This window comes from Corvus hawaiiensis, chromosome 9 (genome assembly GCF_020740725.1).
Source record: "Corvus hawaiiensis isolate bCorHaw1 chromosome 9, bCorHaw1.pri.cur, whole genome shotgun sequence".
Taxonomy (NCBI): domain Eukaryota; kingdom Metazoa; phylum Chordata; class Aves; order Passeriformes; family Corvidae; genus Corvus; species Corvus hawaiiensis.
In genome coordinates, this window is record NC_063221.1 from 32,085,039 (window position 1) to 32,100,920 (window position 15,882).

Below are 15,882 nucleotides of genomic sequence, written 5' to 3' on the forward strand. Positions count from 1 at the left end.
GTGCATTGTTTGTCAGTCATTCTGGCCAGCACAACACCAAGTCCCAGGGCATTTGGGGTATCCATAACTCCTTTTCCCATTCCTGTCCTTGCTGAGGAAAGAGGGAATGTGTGAGCAGAGCTGCATTCCCAGCTCAGATCCAGCTTGTTCTCCTGCCCTTCATTCCAAAGCTCTGATCTGGCTGTCCCACTCTTTCCACTGCCTCTTGCCAAGCTTTTTTACTATTATTTTCATTCCTCATTTGTTCCTGGCTCCTCTGTTGATCCTTCCTTGGCATATTATTGTTTCTCCAAACATCTGAGGGCTGTGTGACACCCAGAGTTGCCATCTGGGACTTTGTGGATGTTACAGAGAGTTTCTTAACTGCTTGGCAGGGACTGTCTGGCTCCTCCTCTCCTCCCATCTCTTGCTGGGTTTTTTTTTCCCCTATTTTCCATTTTTCCCCAGATGAGGCACTTTTGGTTGTTAATCACTCAAACCTCTCTTCCTGCAGTTGGCTGTGCAGGGGCAGCAGCAGCAGTGTCATTAAGGATCAGACTTGTCTGTTCTTGAATGATTTTGCAGATAAATTAGGGAATTCAGGGTGCAATTCCAGCATGATGACGTGTGAGGAGATGCTGATCCAGCCTTCCCACCACACATCCAAGGGCTTTACCCACCAGCTCCCTTTGTTTCAGTCTTCCATTCCTGACCTAAGCTGGAGCACTGGAATCAGGGGCAGAGATGGGAATGTCTTTAACTCTGGAGTTTTTCACTTGGTTTTGACTTTACCCCTTTGGGGTCCTTGTGCACAAATGTGATTTATATTTACTGGAATGGTTTGTTCTTGGTGACTCAGCAAATTGTGAGGGTTTAGTGCCTGAAGGGATCACCTTGGAAGCACAGCCACAACATAAAACATTTGGAATCATGGAATGGTTTGGGTTGGGAGGGACCTTAAAGCCCACCCGGTGCCACCCCTGCCATGGGCAGGGACACCTCCCACTGTGCCAGGCTGCTCCAAGCCCCAATGTCCAGCCTGGCCTTGGGCACTGCCAGGGATCCAGGGGCAGCCCCAGCTGCTCTGGGCACCCTGTGCCAGGGCCTGCTCACCCTCCCAGGGAACAATTCCTGCCCAAAATCCCATCCATCCCTGCCCTCTGGCAGTGGGAAGCCTTTCCCACAGAATAGGCCACGCCTGCAGTGTGTGCAGGGGTATTTCCACCCCAGTACCACCAAGCTTTCCCAGCCAGGGCTGAGTGTGTGTGTGTGTTGTGCAGGGATTACATGGATCGGCTCCTGGATGAGAGTGAGAGTGCTGCTTCCAGCAGAGCTCCGTCCCCTCCGCCCACCGCCTCCAACAGCAGCACCAGCCAGTCCGAGAGGGACGACAGCACCACCAGCAGCAGCAACCAGAACGGTGAGAGGGGCCCTGTCCTGCCACAGTCACACAGCTCCAGCCTGCTCGGGGTCAGGAGGGACCTTAAAGCCCATCCAGTGCCACCCCTGTTCCATGGGCAGGGACACCTCCCACTGTCCCAGGCTGTTCCCAGCCCCAGTGTCCAGCCTGGCCTTGGGCACTGCCAGGGATCCAGGGGCAGCCCCAGCTGCTCTGGGCACCCTGTGCCAGGGCCTGCCCACCCTCCCAGGGAACAATTCCTTCCCAATCTCCCATCCAGCCCTGCCCTCTTACCAGTTTAATACCATTCCCTGTGTCCTGTCCCTCCAGGCCTTGTCCCCAGTCCCTCTGCAGCTCTCCTGGAGCCCCTTCAGGCCCTGCCAGGGGCTCTGAGCTCTCCCAAAACCTTCCCTTCTCCAGGTGAGCACCCCCAGACACAAACAGCCTGTTGTAGTTTAAGTATTTTCTCAGCTTTAAGTTTAAAACTGGTTTTTTCAAAACCCCTCCATGTTTGCATTTAGGGCAGGGGCCTTGCCTTGAAGATAAATCCCCCCCTGGAATTTCCTGTTAACTTATTTGTGAGTTCTTGTCCCTGCTGTGCCAGTGGAGAGGTGTAATGCCAATGCTGGGAGGGGTCCTGAGCAGGACACTGAGCCCCTGAGGGGGGAGCTGGGCTGGGGGCAGCTCCCTGGGGCTCCTCAGGAGCTCTTCCCCCAGCCCTGGGCCTTGGAAGGGAGTTGGGAATGGGAGAGCAGCCAGGAAGAAAAGCGAGGAGAGCCGAGCTGAGGGAGGAGCTCAGGGACTCACTCAGAGTGTGGAAATCACCTGGAAACTGCACAAAATGCCCAGGTGAGGAGAGTCCACCTGCAGCTCCTGGAGTTCTGGGATTCCAGGACATTCTCTGCTCCTCTATAGGACTTCCACAAACTCCCTGTGTCATTTGTATGCACGTCATTCCCACAGTGAGGATAAGGAGAAAAACAGTGAATTTTTAATCATTTGAGTTCAGGTTCTGCTTTCCTGACCCAGCCCAGGCTGTTCTGTTGCTGCTGATGCTGCTGTGCTTTGCTGATGGGGTTTCTCTCCCACCCAGGTGTCTCTGCCAACGGCCCAGGGGAGGTGCCAGGGAAAGAGGAGGCAAAGCTCGAGGGATTGCACGTGAATGGACCTTCCAGTGGGAAGAAAACACCTCACACGGAGCTGGATACCAATGGGTATGAACCTGAAAACCTCTCCATTGACCCCAAACTTGCTCATTCAGCTTCAAGGAATGACCCTGAGCTGGAAGAAAAGAGTGAAAGACCTCTGAAAAGACGGAGAATTAACAGCAATGGGAAGGAGAGTCCAGGTGCTTCAGAGTTCTTCCAGGAAGCCAACTCCCACGGGAAGCTGGAGGAGCTAGAAACTTTGGATGACTGAGTGCTGGGAGCTGATTTTATTCCTTGGAGTAAATTTTGGGTGTCTAAAATTTTCAGGGTTGATGGGTTACCTTACAAAATCCAGTTCCATAAACAATCTGAGATTTTTTTTTTGTTTCCTGAGACCTTCTAGTTGGCTCTAAAGATCTGATGATTTGGTGGTTTTTTTAGTGCTGAAAAGCAGCAGGAGAATATTGAATTTCTCAGAGCTGGCAGCTGCAGTTCTGGGATAAAAGGCCCTTAAACATTTGAGGAACAAAGCAGAGAGTTGCTGCAAAAATACTCCCAGCCTAATACATTAAAGAATGTGTTAATACAGCATTTAATGTATAATACAGCATTTAATCAGTGTACAAGTGAACAAAGCATTTGGGGCTTTGCAGGAAGTGAAAATAAAACAGGAAAAGCCAAGACAGAGCAGGCACAGAGACTTCCACTCCTGCTGGAGAGAGGAAAATGTCATCCCATCATTAAGGAACCCTCATGAATCCTGAAAGTTATGAGCACAACTATTTTTATATATAGAAGTTTTAAAAGGTAAATAAATAAACCAGGTCAGGTTTGTCTATGTAAAATTGTTGACATCAGTGATGTCTTTCCATATTCTTTATCTGGGCTAAAGAAATACATTCTGTATTTTTCCAGATTCCTCTGTAGCCTTTGAAAGATTTTTACAGTACTTATGTCTTGATTGAACTGTCCTTTCTTAAAACAAAAGCTTGTATAATTTTCTTACCTTGTACAGTTGGTAAACTTTTATGAGAGAGTTGATACCCTGAGTCTAATGTCAGCTTCCTTTTATTTTGCTGAAGTCTTTTCTAAAAAAAAGTACCCAACCAAAAACAAAACAAAAAACAAACAAACAAAAAAAACCCAAACCAAACCAATGGAGTTAAAAATTAATCACCAACGTGTTAATTTTCTTCCCAGAAACTGGTAAATAATTAACATAAGAATGGTTAGAAGGCATTTGATGATTTTGGAAACGTGGTTTTTTTTTTTTCCTTGTTTTGTGGCAAATAATGATGTTTAAATTTTTGTTAAGCATGCTGCTTGCATTGCACACATTTCCTTGCTTTCTTTCTCCCTTTCCTCACTTTATTTGGAACTTGGAGAAATTTCACAGCAGCCAAATTCTGGAGTTTACTGAACCTTCTTCAAGTTCAGCCGTCCATTATCCACTGGTTTATTTCCAGTCTGTCACCTGCCACGTTTCAGGGAGCACAGCAAGGGCTGGAGTGTGGCTGGACTGGTTGGAAATGCAGCTGGAAACTGGTGCTGGACTGGAATTCCTGAGGACCACAGGGATGGCTTCAGTGGGAGCAGCACACACAGGTCAGAGGTTGGACTTGATGATCTCAAAGGTCTTTCCCAACCTAGTAAATCCTGGGATTGTGTATTGGTGCACAGGGATGCACTCACCTGGAGAAGGGAGAGGAGGAATTTAAGATTGAGCTGTGGAGAACTAATTTCAGTGTGAAAACCAAAAATTGTTTATAAATAAATGTGGAGGGGGTGATGCTCACCGTGCCAGCAGCACCACTGAAAAGCTGTGGATGTAGGATTTACATCCATCAGCCAGGAACATTTTAAATCCAAATTCCTTTTGGTTTTGTTTGGTTTCTTTCAGCCCAGCTCCAGTTCTACTCTGCCAAAATCCGGGAAAATTGTTCCTTTGTGTCATGGATAACCCTGTGTCCTCCTCCTCACAGCTGTGCTGTTTATCCTTAACTGGTTCTTTTCTCTTCAAGTTTATGGTTCCAGTTGAAATGAATGGTTTGAAGTGCATGTTTCAACCCAAACCCCACTGCTGAGGGGTTGGGCTGATTGGGTTTCTTCTCCACTGAACTTCTCTTGGACTTTGTGATGAGGAGTGAGCCAAATCCTCGGGGTGTGGATGGGTTATGGATGGAGGAACCTGCTGTTCCCAGCTCTTCCTGCCAGCCCTGTTCCTGGAGAGGCTCTGGGTGAGGTTCATTAATTAAGGCCTGTGTTAATTAAGGAATGCAGTGATTAATGCCTGAGGCAAAGGTTGCTGTTAACTCTCCCCTCTGGTTATGAGCAGAACTCCAAAGTTTCCCCTTGGCTCAAAGACGGTTCCACACAAGCACAATCCTATTTTCAGTTTTATTTTGATGCTCTTTGTTTTTGGTTGCAACTTGGAAATACTTCCCAAAAATCCATAGGAAAGTTTCCCAGTGAATTGTCTCAGGCTCGTGTGTGAAATCCAGCACTGTGTATATTTTCAGGAATGTTGCTTTGTTTTTTATCTTTCCTTTATTTTTTTTCTTTTGGTGATATGTAGAAGAGACCTGACATTCCATAATCCACTATGTAATGCTCAGCTAGACTTGGAGAATATTTAATTCTAATTTACCTTTTGTTTATGCTGGTGTTTTATACAATACTTTGTTCCTGTTTCAAACTGCAGCCACTAGAACTCGATAAAAGTCATTGCACTACTAAAGCTACTTCAAACCCTGGAAATCTGCTAACTTTGCCTTCATTTTCCAAGCCTTCAGTACAGTTGGGAATGCAATCCAACAGGAAATCCTTGGGCTTCCCAAAGGGTTCAATGTGCTATAGGATGTCCACACACACACAAACCCTGCAGATCAGTTTGATACGTTTTTCCCACACAGTATTTTGCACTGTTAGTAATTCCCTCCTCTTATTCCCCTTCCCTGTCTGCAATTCTGGAAAAGCTTATTAAAATATTTTTAAACTTACTGTCTGCATCCAAAATTCCTGACTCTTTCTGCTCCAGAGGGTGGAATATTTCTGCTCAGAGGATGGGAAGCCCCAGGCTGCTGCAGCAGCAGTGACTCTGTTACTCTGCAGTGAAACCCATGGGAACAAACCCCCCTTTTCTGGATGAACTTCCAGCTGTTTCCTTCATTCCCCAGAAACAGGGTTGTCCTCCACATCCCCTCTCAAGGAATATTCAAAGCTGGAAACCCAGGAGACCCCTCCTCACCCTGCTGGAACCGGGGGGTTGTCCGAGCCCCCTAAATCCCTGATTTATCCACCCATCCTCTCCAGCCTTTTCCTGCTGCTCAGGGAAGGGAGGGGTGAGGCAGGAGCAGCTTTGGTTCATTGGTTTATTGGAAGCAAATACAAAAATACAGAGGCACATAAATCCTGTCTGCTCTCATTGCTCACATCCACAGCCTGCCATACATTCAGATTTTCAGCACTAAAATGCTCATTTTGTAAATAGATTCTCTATAGAAAACATTTTTTTAGTCAATTAAGAGCATAGAAAATACTGTTAGAGGAACTCTTGACTTTCCCAGTGTTTAGGATCCAGCAGGATCCCGGCATGGACAAAATAAGCTTTAAAAATACTTCCCTGTTAGGACTCCAAATCTAACCAGTAGATTCAAAAACAAACATAAAATCATAAAAAACCCCCTCTGACAGAATCAACCTCCTGGCTGTGAACTCAGCACGGCGGAGTCGGAGCACACGTGGGAAAAAGGGATTTGGGAATGCTGCAGGAGAGGAAGGAGGAGGTGGGAGGGGCCCCAGCCCCACCTGGATACTGGGAACCAGCACGGGGACCAGCAACCCCAGCTGGGCTGGGACTGGGGGGCTTCTGCACAGCAGGAAGGGCTTGCCAGCCTCCCTCCCCTGGGATAAAGCTGAGGTTTTACTGGAATTTTGGGAGACAATCAGGGATCGCTTTTTTACTGTGCTCTGAGGGGGAACCCGCTGAGGGGCTGCTCCAGAACACCCCAACTCCCTACAGTGACCACACAATCCCACAAAAAAAGGGGGAAGTTGTGGCTCTGGAATTGTTGGAGCAGGCAGCAGCTCACTCACTGCACACCAGGCTGGAGCAGCACCCTCACACAAAATCTCTTTCCCATCCAAAAACTTCCCAAAAACTCCAACAAATGCAGCTTTGCCTGAGAGCAGTTCCAGCTGGAGCAAGTATCTCCCAAAAAACCCCAATGTCAGTGTCTGGAGAAGCTGTTTGGGTACAAAAATCTCTAAAAACATTATTTTACCAAAAGTTTTTTAACCGAACTTAAAAACAATTCTTTTTAACCCAAAAGACAACCCAAAGGGACCTGGAAAGAAGTGCTGGGTAAAACAACCTTTAAAAGTCAGTGACCACCACCCAATGCATGAAAATTCCCATTCTTTTGGTGGGTCACAAACCCAGGGTGACTCATTCCATGGAACACAAGAATTGTGGGGCCCCCTGTACTTGCCAAAAAAGAAGATTTAAGTCCTTGTGCCTCTTCCTCCCAGGGGTGGGAGCTGCAGCCTTTGCAGATTCCCTGGATGTGCTGTGCCAGGTGGGACAACCTCAGCTCTCCTGTGATCCCAGCAGCTTCTCCCTGGTGGATCTTCCCAGTAAGGCCAGCAGCTTTCTCAAATCCAAGGCTTTCTGACCCCAGGTGAGGGAGGCTGCAGAGCTCAGCAGTGGCAGGGAAAACCTTCCTGCTGGGAATGTCCCCGAGCCTCACAAAGACAGAGGAGAATGCAAGGCTCTGCTAAGCCCAGGAGGGCAAACCCAGCTTGAAAAGCGGGTTAATGGAACAAAAAACCAGAAAATAACCAGAAAACAGCTCAAACTGAAGTCCAGAGAGCACTGAACATTCATCCAAGAGGTTTTGGCCCAGCCCAGGAGCATCCTGCATCTTCCAGGGAATGCCGGCGCTGGCATCCTCGGAGCCGGGCACCGCTGGGTGCCACGACATTCCCTCCCTTCCAGAGGGAGCGGGCTGGGCACGGAGCCAGCCCCAGCATCCCTCCACTGAGGAGCAGATCCTCGGATCCCACGGAGCAGATCCAGCCAGGGATACCCCTGGCACATCCCTCAGAGCAGAACGTCTTCCAGCCCTCGCCCTGCCCGCTGCTCGTGCCCATCTCCGCTGCCGACTCCCAGCTTGATTAGAAACCCATTAATTCCTCCCGATCACGCTTAATTAGGCTCATCCTTCCCCTTGCAGGCCGCTCTCTTCCCAAGGATTTGTGAAGGCAGCAATCTCGGCTGTGCAAATTAAGAGCATCCCCGTGGCTCCTGGCAGGCGCCCCGGATCCCTTCCCACGTCCTGCCCGCGATCAAGCGAACAGGAAGAGGTTGGTTCCCAAAAAAAGCCTCTCCCTGCTCACACGGAGCTTTTCCCTTTAATATCCATCTTGCTGCCAGCATCCGACTCCTTGTTCATTTGCTCCTCGGTGAAAGTGATGTAGGAATACACCAGGCTTCCAGCAATACTGCAAGAGATTCAGGGAACACGTTGGGAATGAGCTCGGCTCCTGCAGCAGCCACACAGCCCCGCCCCAGGAAAAGCCAGGGTCACAGGACGAGGATCTGCTGGAATTTCCATGGAAACTGCCAGTTTTCCTCCTAAACCCAGGTATCTTGTTTCATTCCTGCCCAAACGCTTCCCAGCCTAGGGCTGGATCCATCCCACCCCCAAAGGGATCCTGCTGAAGGACAGGGAAGGAACGGGAAGACTCCCCCAACACAGCCCAGAAGGGAGACTTTTCCAAAAGGTGAATAATAATACCAGGTGAAAGAACCCCAAAAATTCTTCTTTTGCTGCCTTCATTCCATTGGCAACTCTGGGAAAACTCAAATTTTCCTGCTAAAATACTCCTGTGGATTCTCTTGGCTTTGAAACAAGCCAAGTCTGGGAGCATCCCACAGCCTGAGCAGGGACCAAGCACAAGAACCCAATTCCATGGGGGTTTTTCGGGGAAAAAAATCCATTAAATCAGTCAAATCATTTCCGTTTCACCCCAATTTTCACTTACAAATCATAAATAATCTTACCTGATATTCAGACCAATGAAGTTCATCCATGTAAAAATATAATCTCCTCCAAAAAACATCCCAATATAGGTTATTAAAATATTCTGCAAAGGAACAAGATGGGAGGAACAAACAGCCTGAGACACGGGAATGTACGGAAAAGGGAATGCAGGGTGGGGAACGGGGAGGACACGGGGGCTGTCATGAGGGGTTAATGCAATTCCCAAGGGATAACGAGGTGCTTTCCTGGGAATGCCACTCACCTTAATGCAGCCAACTATTGTAGTTGTAAGAGCAGAGTTGTACTGAGTGCACAGAACCGTGGAGTACATCAAAATAAACCTACAGAAAAGAGCCACCATCAGGGACACGCCTTGGGAATCCCCTCATCCCATCACCCTGGCCATGGAAGGGGTCCCTGCCCTTCAGGGAATGAGGTGAGCTTAAGGTCCCTCCCAAGCCAAAACATTTCAGCATTCCATGATCCATTCCCATCCTTTCTCCAGCAGTATTTATCCCACCACTTTTTTACCACCTGGAGGAAGGTGGGAGATAATTCCCACCCCCCCCCCCCCAACTCTCAGCAATGGTGTCCCTGTAAGGACTGAGGATTTATTAGGAATTTTTCATAATATAAGGGCACCAAAATTCCCAACTTCCGGAATGGAAACTCCTTCCCTGCTCCCAGCCCAGCATCCCAGTCCTTACCCCATCACACACGACAGCGTGAACTGCACGACGAAGAACGTGTCTGCCCAGCCCTGGTATTCCATTGCCTGCAGGAAACACCAGCTTCAGACCCTCGGGAAGCACAGAATTCCCAGCAAGACAAGGAACAACCCCCCAGCATCGGCTTTCACCTCACAGCAGGAAAAACCAACCCAATTCCCAGCCTGGAGTGACATCCCGGGGCTGTGGGAAGGCCGGGGGTCCCCACTGGCATCACCTCCAGCCTCAGCACTCAGCTCATCCCTCCTGGAAAAAGCAGGGAACGAGTTCACACACCAGAGGAATCAGGAGAGGCATTTCCCAGCTGGCTGTTATCCAGAATTGGATCACTCTGGAATTCCTTCACTGCAAACACTCAGACAGCACATCCCAAGGGAGGTGTAACCTCCGGAGACGCTGCTGACAAGAGCGGCTCAAGGCAGCCTGGCTTTCAGGGAAGCGCTTTTTTCCTGGGATTTTGGAGCATCTGGAGTGCTGGGTCCAGTGCTGGGCAGTGCCACAGACAGGGAGAGTCCAGAGGGGTCACCAAGATCCTGCAGAGACTGGAGCATCTCCCTGAGGAGAGCTCGGAGCAGGCTCCAGGATCTCACCCAGGAAGCCGAGAAGGAGCCAGGCTCTTCCAGAGGTGCCCAGGGACAGGACCACGGAGCCAGAGGCACACACGGACACACAGGAGGATCCCTCTGGATGTCTGCAGGCACTTGGAGAGGGTGCACAGGTTGCCCAGGGAACTGGTGGAGTCTCCACCCTTGGAGACAGCCGGAATCCGAGTGGAATCCTCATCTGCTCCAGAGGGACCAGAGGCGCCCCAGAGGGCCCTGCCAGCCTCAGCCACGAGCAGGGCAGGGCAAGAGCTGCTTCCCTCACTCCCTTCCCAGCCAGCCAGGGAATGCCAAAGCACCCAGAACCCGGCCAGGCAGCTGGGAATGCACTTCCCACAGGGCCACGGACCTCCAGCCCTGGAGGGACCTTCCTGTGGATCATCCACCCCCTTCTCCCCCAGGAACTCCTCGCAGGGCTTTGCTCAGCACCCCCAGCACACCGCTCACAAAGCAGGATGTGTTCCCTGGGATGCCTCTTAAGGAACCACAAGAATTCCCAGATCCACAGGCACAGGAAAGGCTCCCAGCCCCCCCCAGGCACAGGCCCTTCCCAAGGGGGTTTTCCTGGAGCTGCCAAGGCGGAGTTTCCTGGCAGCAGCCCCGGCACACAGCGCATCTTTGTCCAGCAGCGCCGGGCCTGGCAGAAAGGAGTTTATTCAGGGGAAAAGCAAATAAAAAAAGGCCATTTCTCTCTCCAGGCTGAACAGAGGCTGCTCACAGCAGCGTTTCCCTGCCCAGGCTCAGCTCCCGCTCCTAAATGAGCACTTTATCCCAAATCCAGCCCTCGGAGCTGCTCCGGAGGGTGGGGCTGAGCCACCTTCACCCGCTGCTAATCCCAGCTCCGTATCCGGGGCTCCAAGCCCCTAATGGGGACAAAGCCACCAGGCTGGGACAGAGGGGGCTGGCAGGGCCCCCCAGGGTCACCCACAGGGTGGGCAACACCTCCAGCCTTTGGAGGAGGGAATTTATCTGAATCCCCTGCACAGGGAGAGGGGGACGCCGAAAAAACAGGCAGGAAAAAGGGATTTCTTGCTCAGGAGAGCCAGCTGCACATCAGGGAGTGAGTGCAATAAAAATACCAATCAAATGTAAAAAATAATAGTAGTGGTAGTAATAGCAGGAACAACAATTAATAATAATAATAATAATAATAATAATAGAAGAATTTCACGTATACAGGACCAGAGGAATAATAATCATAATCATAATCATAATGAAGAATTTCATGTATACAGGATCAGAGGTAAATTATTATTATTATTATTATTATTAGTCATCATAATAATAACAACAATAATAAAAAGAAGAACTTAACACATACAGGACCAGAGATAAAATTTTAAAAAAACTAAAAAAAAAATAATAGAAGAATTTAATGTATACAGGACCAGAAGTAAAATATTATTATTATTATTAATAATAATAATAATAATTTCACATCTTCAGGACCCCAGCCCTGATGGGGTACCACAAGCAAACTGAACCCACACAGCAACTCAGCAAAACTGCCCCAGCGAGAGGGGAAGGGCAGAAAAAAAGTTTGAAGAACCTTATTGATTCTAAAAATGCTCAGCTTCTTTAAATAATATTTGGGTTTTCTTCTCGCTCTCCACTTCCCCATTCCTCAGGCATTACAAAAATGCCTGAATGGAGCAACTCCGGGGGTTTGGGTCCAACGTAAAAGTCGCAGTTCCTTTGTGCTGAGGTGGCTTTGGGGCAGTGACCCCCCCACCCCTTGCCCCCCCATGCTGTCCATACAGTTGTGCCACTAAAACCATGGATTTTGGGATGGGAATCCTACCTTCTGTGCATCTCCAGTGATGTAGGCAATGGCCAGGGTGGGGACGATCATGAACAGTGCATTGTAGTAGAGCAGACCGTACTTCCCCAGCTCCTGGAGATGGGAAATACCCATGGGTTTGAGTGGGAACAGAAAATCTTTCTCATATTGCTGCTGGGACTGGGCCTGGAGCTGAATCCATGTGGGATTCTCTGAGACAGAGGAGCTGGAGGGTGGGAATTTTTAAGTATCCTGGAATCCCAGACTGGACTGGGTTGGGAGGGACCTTAAAGCTCATCCAGTCCCACGGGCAGGGACACTTTCCACTATGCCAGGCTGCTCCCGCCTGGCCTTGGACACTGCCAGGGATCCAGGGGCAGCCCCAGCTGCTCTGGGAAATCCATTCCAGGGTCTCATCACCCTCCCAGCCAGGAATTCCCAATTCCCCATATCCCGTCCATCCCTGCCCTCTGGCAGTGGGCAGCCATTCCCTGTGTCCTGTCCCTCCATCCCCTGCCCCAAGTCCCTCTCCAGCTCTGGACAGGAGATTTTGGGAGAGGGATGGCTGAGCCTCCCCCCTTTGCCCTCCCAGAATAAGCTGGTGACAAGCCCAGCCCAACATCCCAACATCCCAAAGCTGAAGGTCACCCCACCTTTGAATCCAGCTTCTGTTTCACGTAGGCACCGTTTGCAGCCGTTAAGGCATCATTAATGAGGATAAAAATGTATCCTTCCAGATCGAATGCCAAGTCAGCACTGGGAAAGGGAAAAAGCAGGAGTTAAAGCTCTGGGCTGCGCAGGGACAACGCTTGGAAGAGTCCTTCCACCTTCTGTGGAGCCAGCAAGTTGTCAGGAAAAGTTAATCATGGGAGGAGGGGTTGGGATTTGGGTCAGGAAAACATTCTTTCCTACTGGAGAGCACGTCTGGAGAGGGGAAAGTCGGTGTTTAATCCCTCTCTGCTTGGGACACACCGTGGAACTCGATTCCCATTAGCACGGAGCCTCTGGAGATGTGGGAATGGGGACAGCTCACCTGGCAGCTACAAATGCACCAAAGATCATAGCAAATACTGTCATCTGAATGCTCCAGGAAAACTTCTTCCTGGAAAAGAGAGGCAGGAGGACACGGCATCAGCCACAGTTCAGTCCTTGGGAATACTCTGAGGGCTTTGGAGCAGAGCAGGGAGAAGCTTTTCCTCCTCTGGAAAGGGGGAAAAAACCCCAAACCAACCCCAAACAAACCAAGCTGTGCAGGAGCTGTGAGTAAAGACATTTTTAGCCAATTATCTCTGCGATTTTTTGGAAGATAAAGAACTCAGCCTCGAGGAGTTGGGAGTTTATGGAGGGAGAGCTGCAGCTCTGCCTGGGGCAGGGAAGGGCTCAGCCAGGCACGGAGCAGCTCCCAGCCCTGGGAAGGGGCTGTGGGCACTCTGGGAGTGGTTTGGGGTCCCTGCAGGAACCAGGGCTGGCACAGCCAGGCTGCTGGACACGCACACAGAGCACATCCCTCTCTCCCAGCTCCCTCTGGACACCTGGGAAAGGGATCGGGACAAGCTGCTCCTGCACCCACCTCCTCCCAGCCCAGCCCGGAGCCAAACCCCGGCCAGGCAGCCCCAGAACCCGAGCCCGGAGCTGTCACACGGGCTGGGGACACTCACTTGAGCAAGAATCCTTCGGCAAACATCGTAAACAGGATGGAAAACCTCCGCAGGACGGTGAACATGGGCAGGCTGCAGGAGGAAGGGGCAGCGCAGTGAAAGGGTGTTCCCCCCTCCCCACATCCCAAATGGAGCAGGGATACGGGTTCTGGGAAACAGCACAGATTGGCCTGCCCGTTCCCTTATAGGAATGGCATTGCTCCTTATGGGAATGGCATTGCTCCCACACCCACTTTGATCTGACCCTGCCAGGGTGGGGGACCCCAAGGACGCCCCCAGACCCTCACCCCACGGATGAGGGCCAGCCCCGTGTCCCTCTCTGCTCGCGGGAAGCATTTGGGAACTCGCACGTGGCACATTCCCTCGTGGGCAGGGAAGGAAGTGCGTGGCCCCGAGCGGCTCCTGCCTGGATCACCCAGAGCCCACACAGCCCCAGGGCCCGGCAGCGGCTCCCTGGAAAACCCTGCGGCAATCCTGGAAACCCCCAAGGCCCTGTTAACCCCCCCCCTGTGCCGGAAACCCATCCGTACTTCAGTTTCTTTGTGCTGAACAGTCCTGTGATCTGGTTCCCGAAGTACAGAAGAGGTAGAGGAAAAGTCTGGAAAGAAGCGGGATAAGGCTCCGTGAGCGACCCGAGGCGCCCGGGGAGCTCCCCAGAGCACCCTCCGCGGATAAATATAGACACGGAATTATTCCCACCCCGCCGTGGAAGCCTCCACACGCACACACGTGTCCCGGAGCTGCTCCGTGGCCGCAGGATCCCGGGAACGGGCACGGGCATCCCGCTGCCAAAGAGCCCGTGGTGGGCACGGAGCCCCGGAGCTGGGGACAGGGGCCCAGGGAGGGGAGCTGGGTGTCTGGAAAAGGGAGCTGGGTGCTGGGGAGGGGAGCTGGGTGCTTGGGAGGGGATTTGGGTGCTCGAGGAGGGGAACTGGGTGTCTGGAAAAGGGAGCTGGGCGCTGGGGAGGGGTCTCACCCGCCGGGGGGACGTGTCTGTCCAGGTCAGGGAACTTGACCACCCGCAGCGCCTTCCCCGCCCAGAGCACGGCCACCGTCGCCAGCATCTGCAAGAGAGCAGGGGGGTCACCCCACGGGCCCCCAAAACACGGGGCGCGGGGACACGGGGGGGGTCCCACTCACCTGGCCCAGCCCCACGCACAGCGAGGACGGGAACCTGCGGGAGGAAAGCACAAATCAGGGGGGGCACCCGCACCGGGGGGGGTCCCGGAGGCCACGAAGGCAGCCGGGGGGGGCCGGGCAGGGGGACAGGGGGACACCCAGGGAGCGGAAAGGGTGCGGTGGGTGGAGGGGGGCAGCCCCAAAGCAGGGGGGTGCAGGGGGGGTGCCAAGGGCTGGGAAGGACCCCGGGGCAGGGGGGGTCACACAGGGGGTGAGCGGCGGGGTCCCGCATGGGGGGGAGGTCCCGATACCCATCCCACGGGGGGCTCCGCACGCCGATCCCGGGCGGGTACCCCGATCCCAGAGGGGCTATCCCGATCCCGGGGGGGGGGGTGGGTCCCGCCGGCGCGGCCGTACCCGTAGGTGGTGAGGACGCTCTTGTTGACGACGACGATGAGGAAGGAGCTGAGGCCGTAGAAGGCGGCGGCCAGCAGGCGCAGGCAGAGCGGCGGGGCCGCCATGCCCCGCTCCGCATCGCCGGGCGCGGGGGGCTCCGGCGGGGGCTCCCCCCTCGGCCGCCCCCTCGGGCCCCCCCCCGGCAGCGGCCGCGGGGCGTCTGCGCGGGGCCGACATGGCTGGGGCGGGGCTGCGGCGGGGGCGGTGCCGCGCAGCCGCGGGGACAGCGCGGGGCGGGCCCGGACGGGCCGGGGGAGCGGCCCCGGGGCCGGGGCGGGGACTGGGGAGGGGGCACGGCACCGGGGATGGGGAGGGGACTGGGGAGGGGGGCACGGCACCGGGGATGGGGAGGGGACTGGGGAGGGGGCACGGCACCGGGGATGGGGAGGGGACTGGGGTGGGGGCACGGCACCGGGGATGGGGAGGGGACTGGGGAGGGGGCACGGCACCGGGGATGGGGAGGGGACTGGGGAGGGGGCACGGCACCGGGGATGGGGAGGGGACTGGGGAGGGGGCACGGCACCGGGGATGGGGAGGGGACTGGGGAGGGGGGCACGGCGCCGGGGATGGGGAGGGGACTGGGGAGGGGGCACGGCGCCGGGGGATGGGGAGGGGGGCTGGGGTGGGGGCATGGTACAGGGGGCTGGGGTGGAGGCTGGGGTGGGGGTACGGGACTGGGGATGGGGAGGGGACCTGGGGAGGGGGCACGGCGCCGGGGATGGGGAGGGGGCACAGGACTGGGGATGGGATGGGATGGGGGCACGGCACCGGGGATGGGGAGGGGATTGGGGAGGGGGCACGGCACCGGGGATGGGGGCATGGTACAGGGAGCTGGGGTGGAGGCTGGGGTGGGGGTACGGCACAGGAGACATGGCACAGGGGGCTGGGGTGGGGGCACAGGACAGGGGGCTGGGGTGGGGACATGGCACAGGCGACATGGCACAGGGGGCTGGGGGTGGGGGGGCAGCG

The 15,882-nt window shown here is 53.5% G+C and overlaps 2 protein-coding genes across 3 annotated transcripts in view; one reads left to right on the plus strand and one right to left on the minus strand.

The window, feature by feature from the left end:
• The window catches only part of MIER1 (MIER1 transcriptional regulator), a 32,648-nt gene extending 27,122 nt beyond the window's left edge, over positions 1–5,526 (plus strand). For both annotated transcript variants that reach the window (XM_048312172.1, XM_048312171.1), the window contains exons 12-13: positions 1,260–1,399; positions 2,472–5,526. In XM_048312172.1, coding sequence (XP_048168129.1) covers positions 1,260–1,399; positions 2,472–2,797 — 466 coding nt within the window. In that variant the 3' untranslated portion in view covers positions 2,798–5,526. The remainder of the gene's footprint in view (positions 1–1,259; positions 1,400–2,471) is intronic.
• Positions 5,527–5,883: 357 nt separating this feature from the next.
• Positions 5,884–15,090, minus strand: SLC35D1 (solute carrier family 35 member D1). Its single transcript, XM_048312176.1, is given in 13 exon segments — positions 5,884–8,028; positions 8,591–8,673; positions 8,833–8,911; positions 9,278–9,345; positions 11,702–11,794; positions 12,334–12,436; positions 12,714–12,782; positions 13,339–13,410; positions 13,869–13,936; positions 14,319–14,402; positions 14,479–14,512; positions 14,875–14,999; positions 15,001–15,090. Coding segments are annotated over 13 exon segments (1,077 nt in total). The 3' UTR covers positions 5,884–7,919.
• Positions 15,091–15,882: the final 792 nt, after the last annotated feature.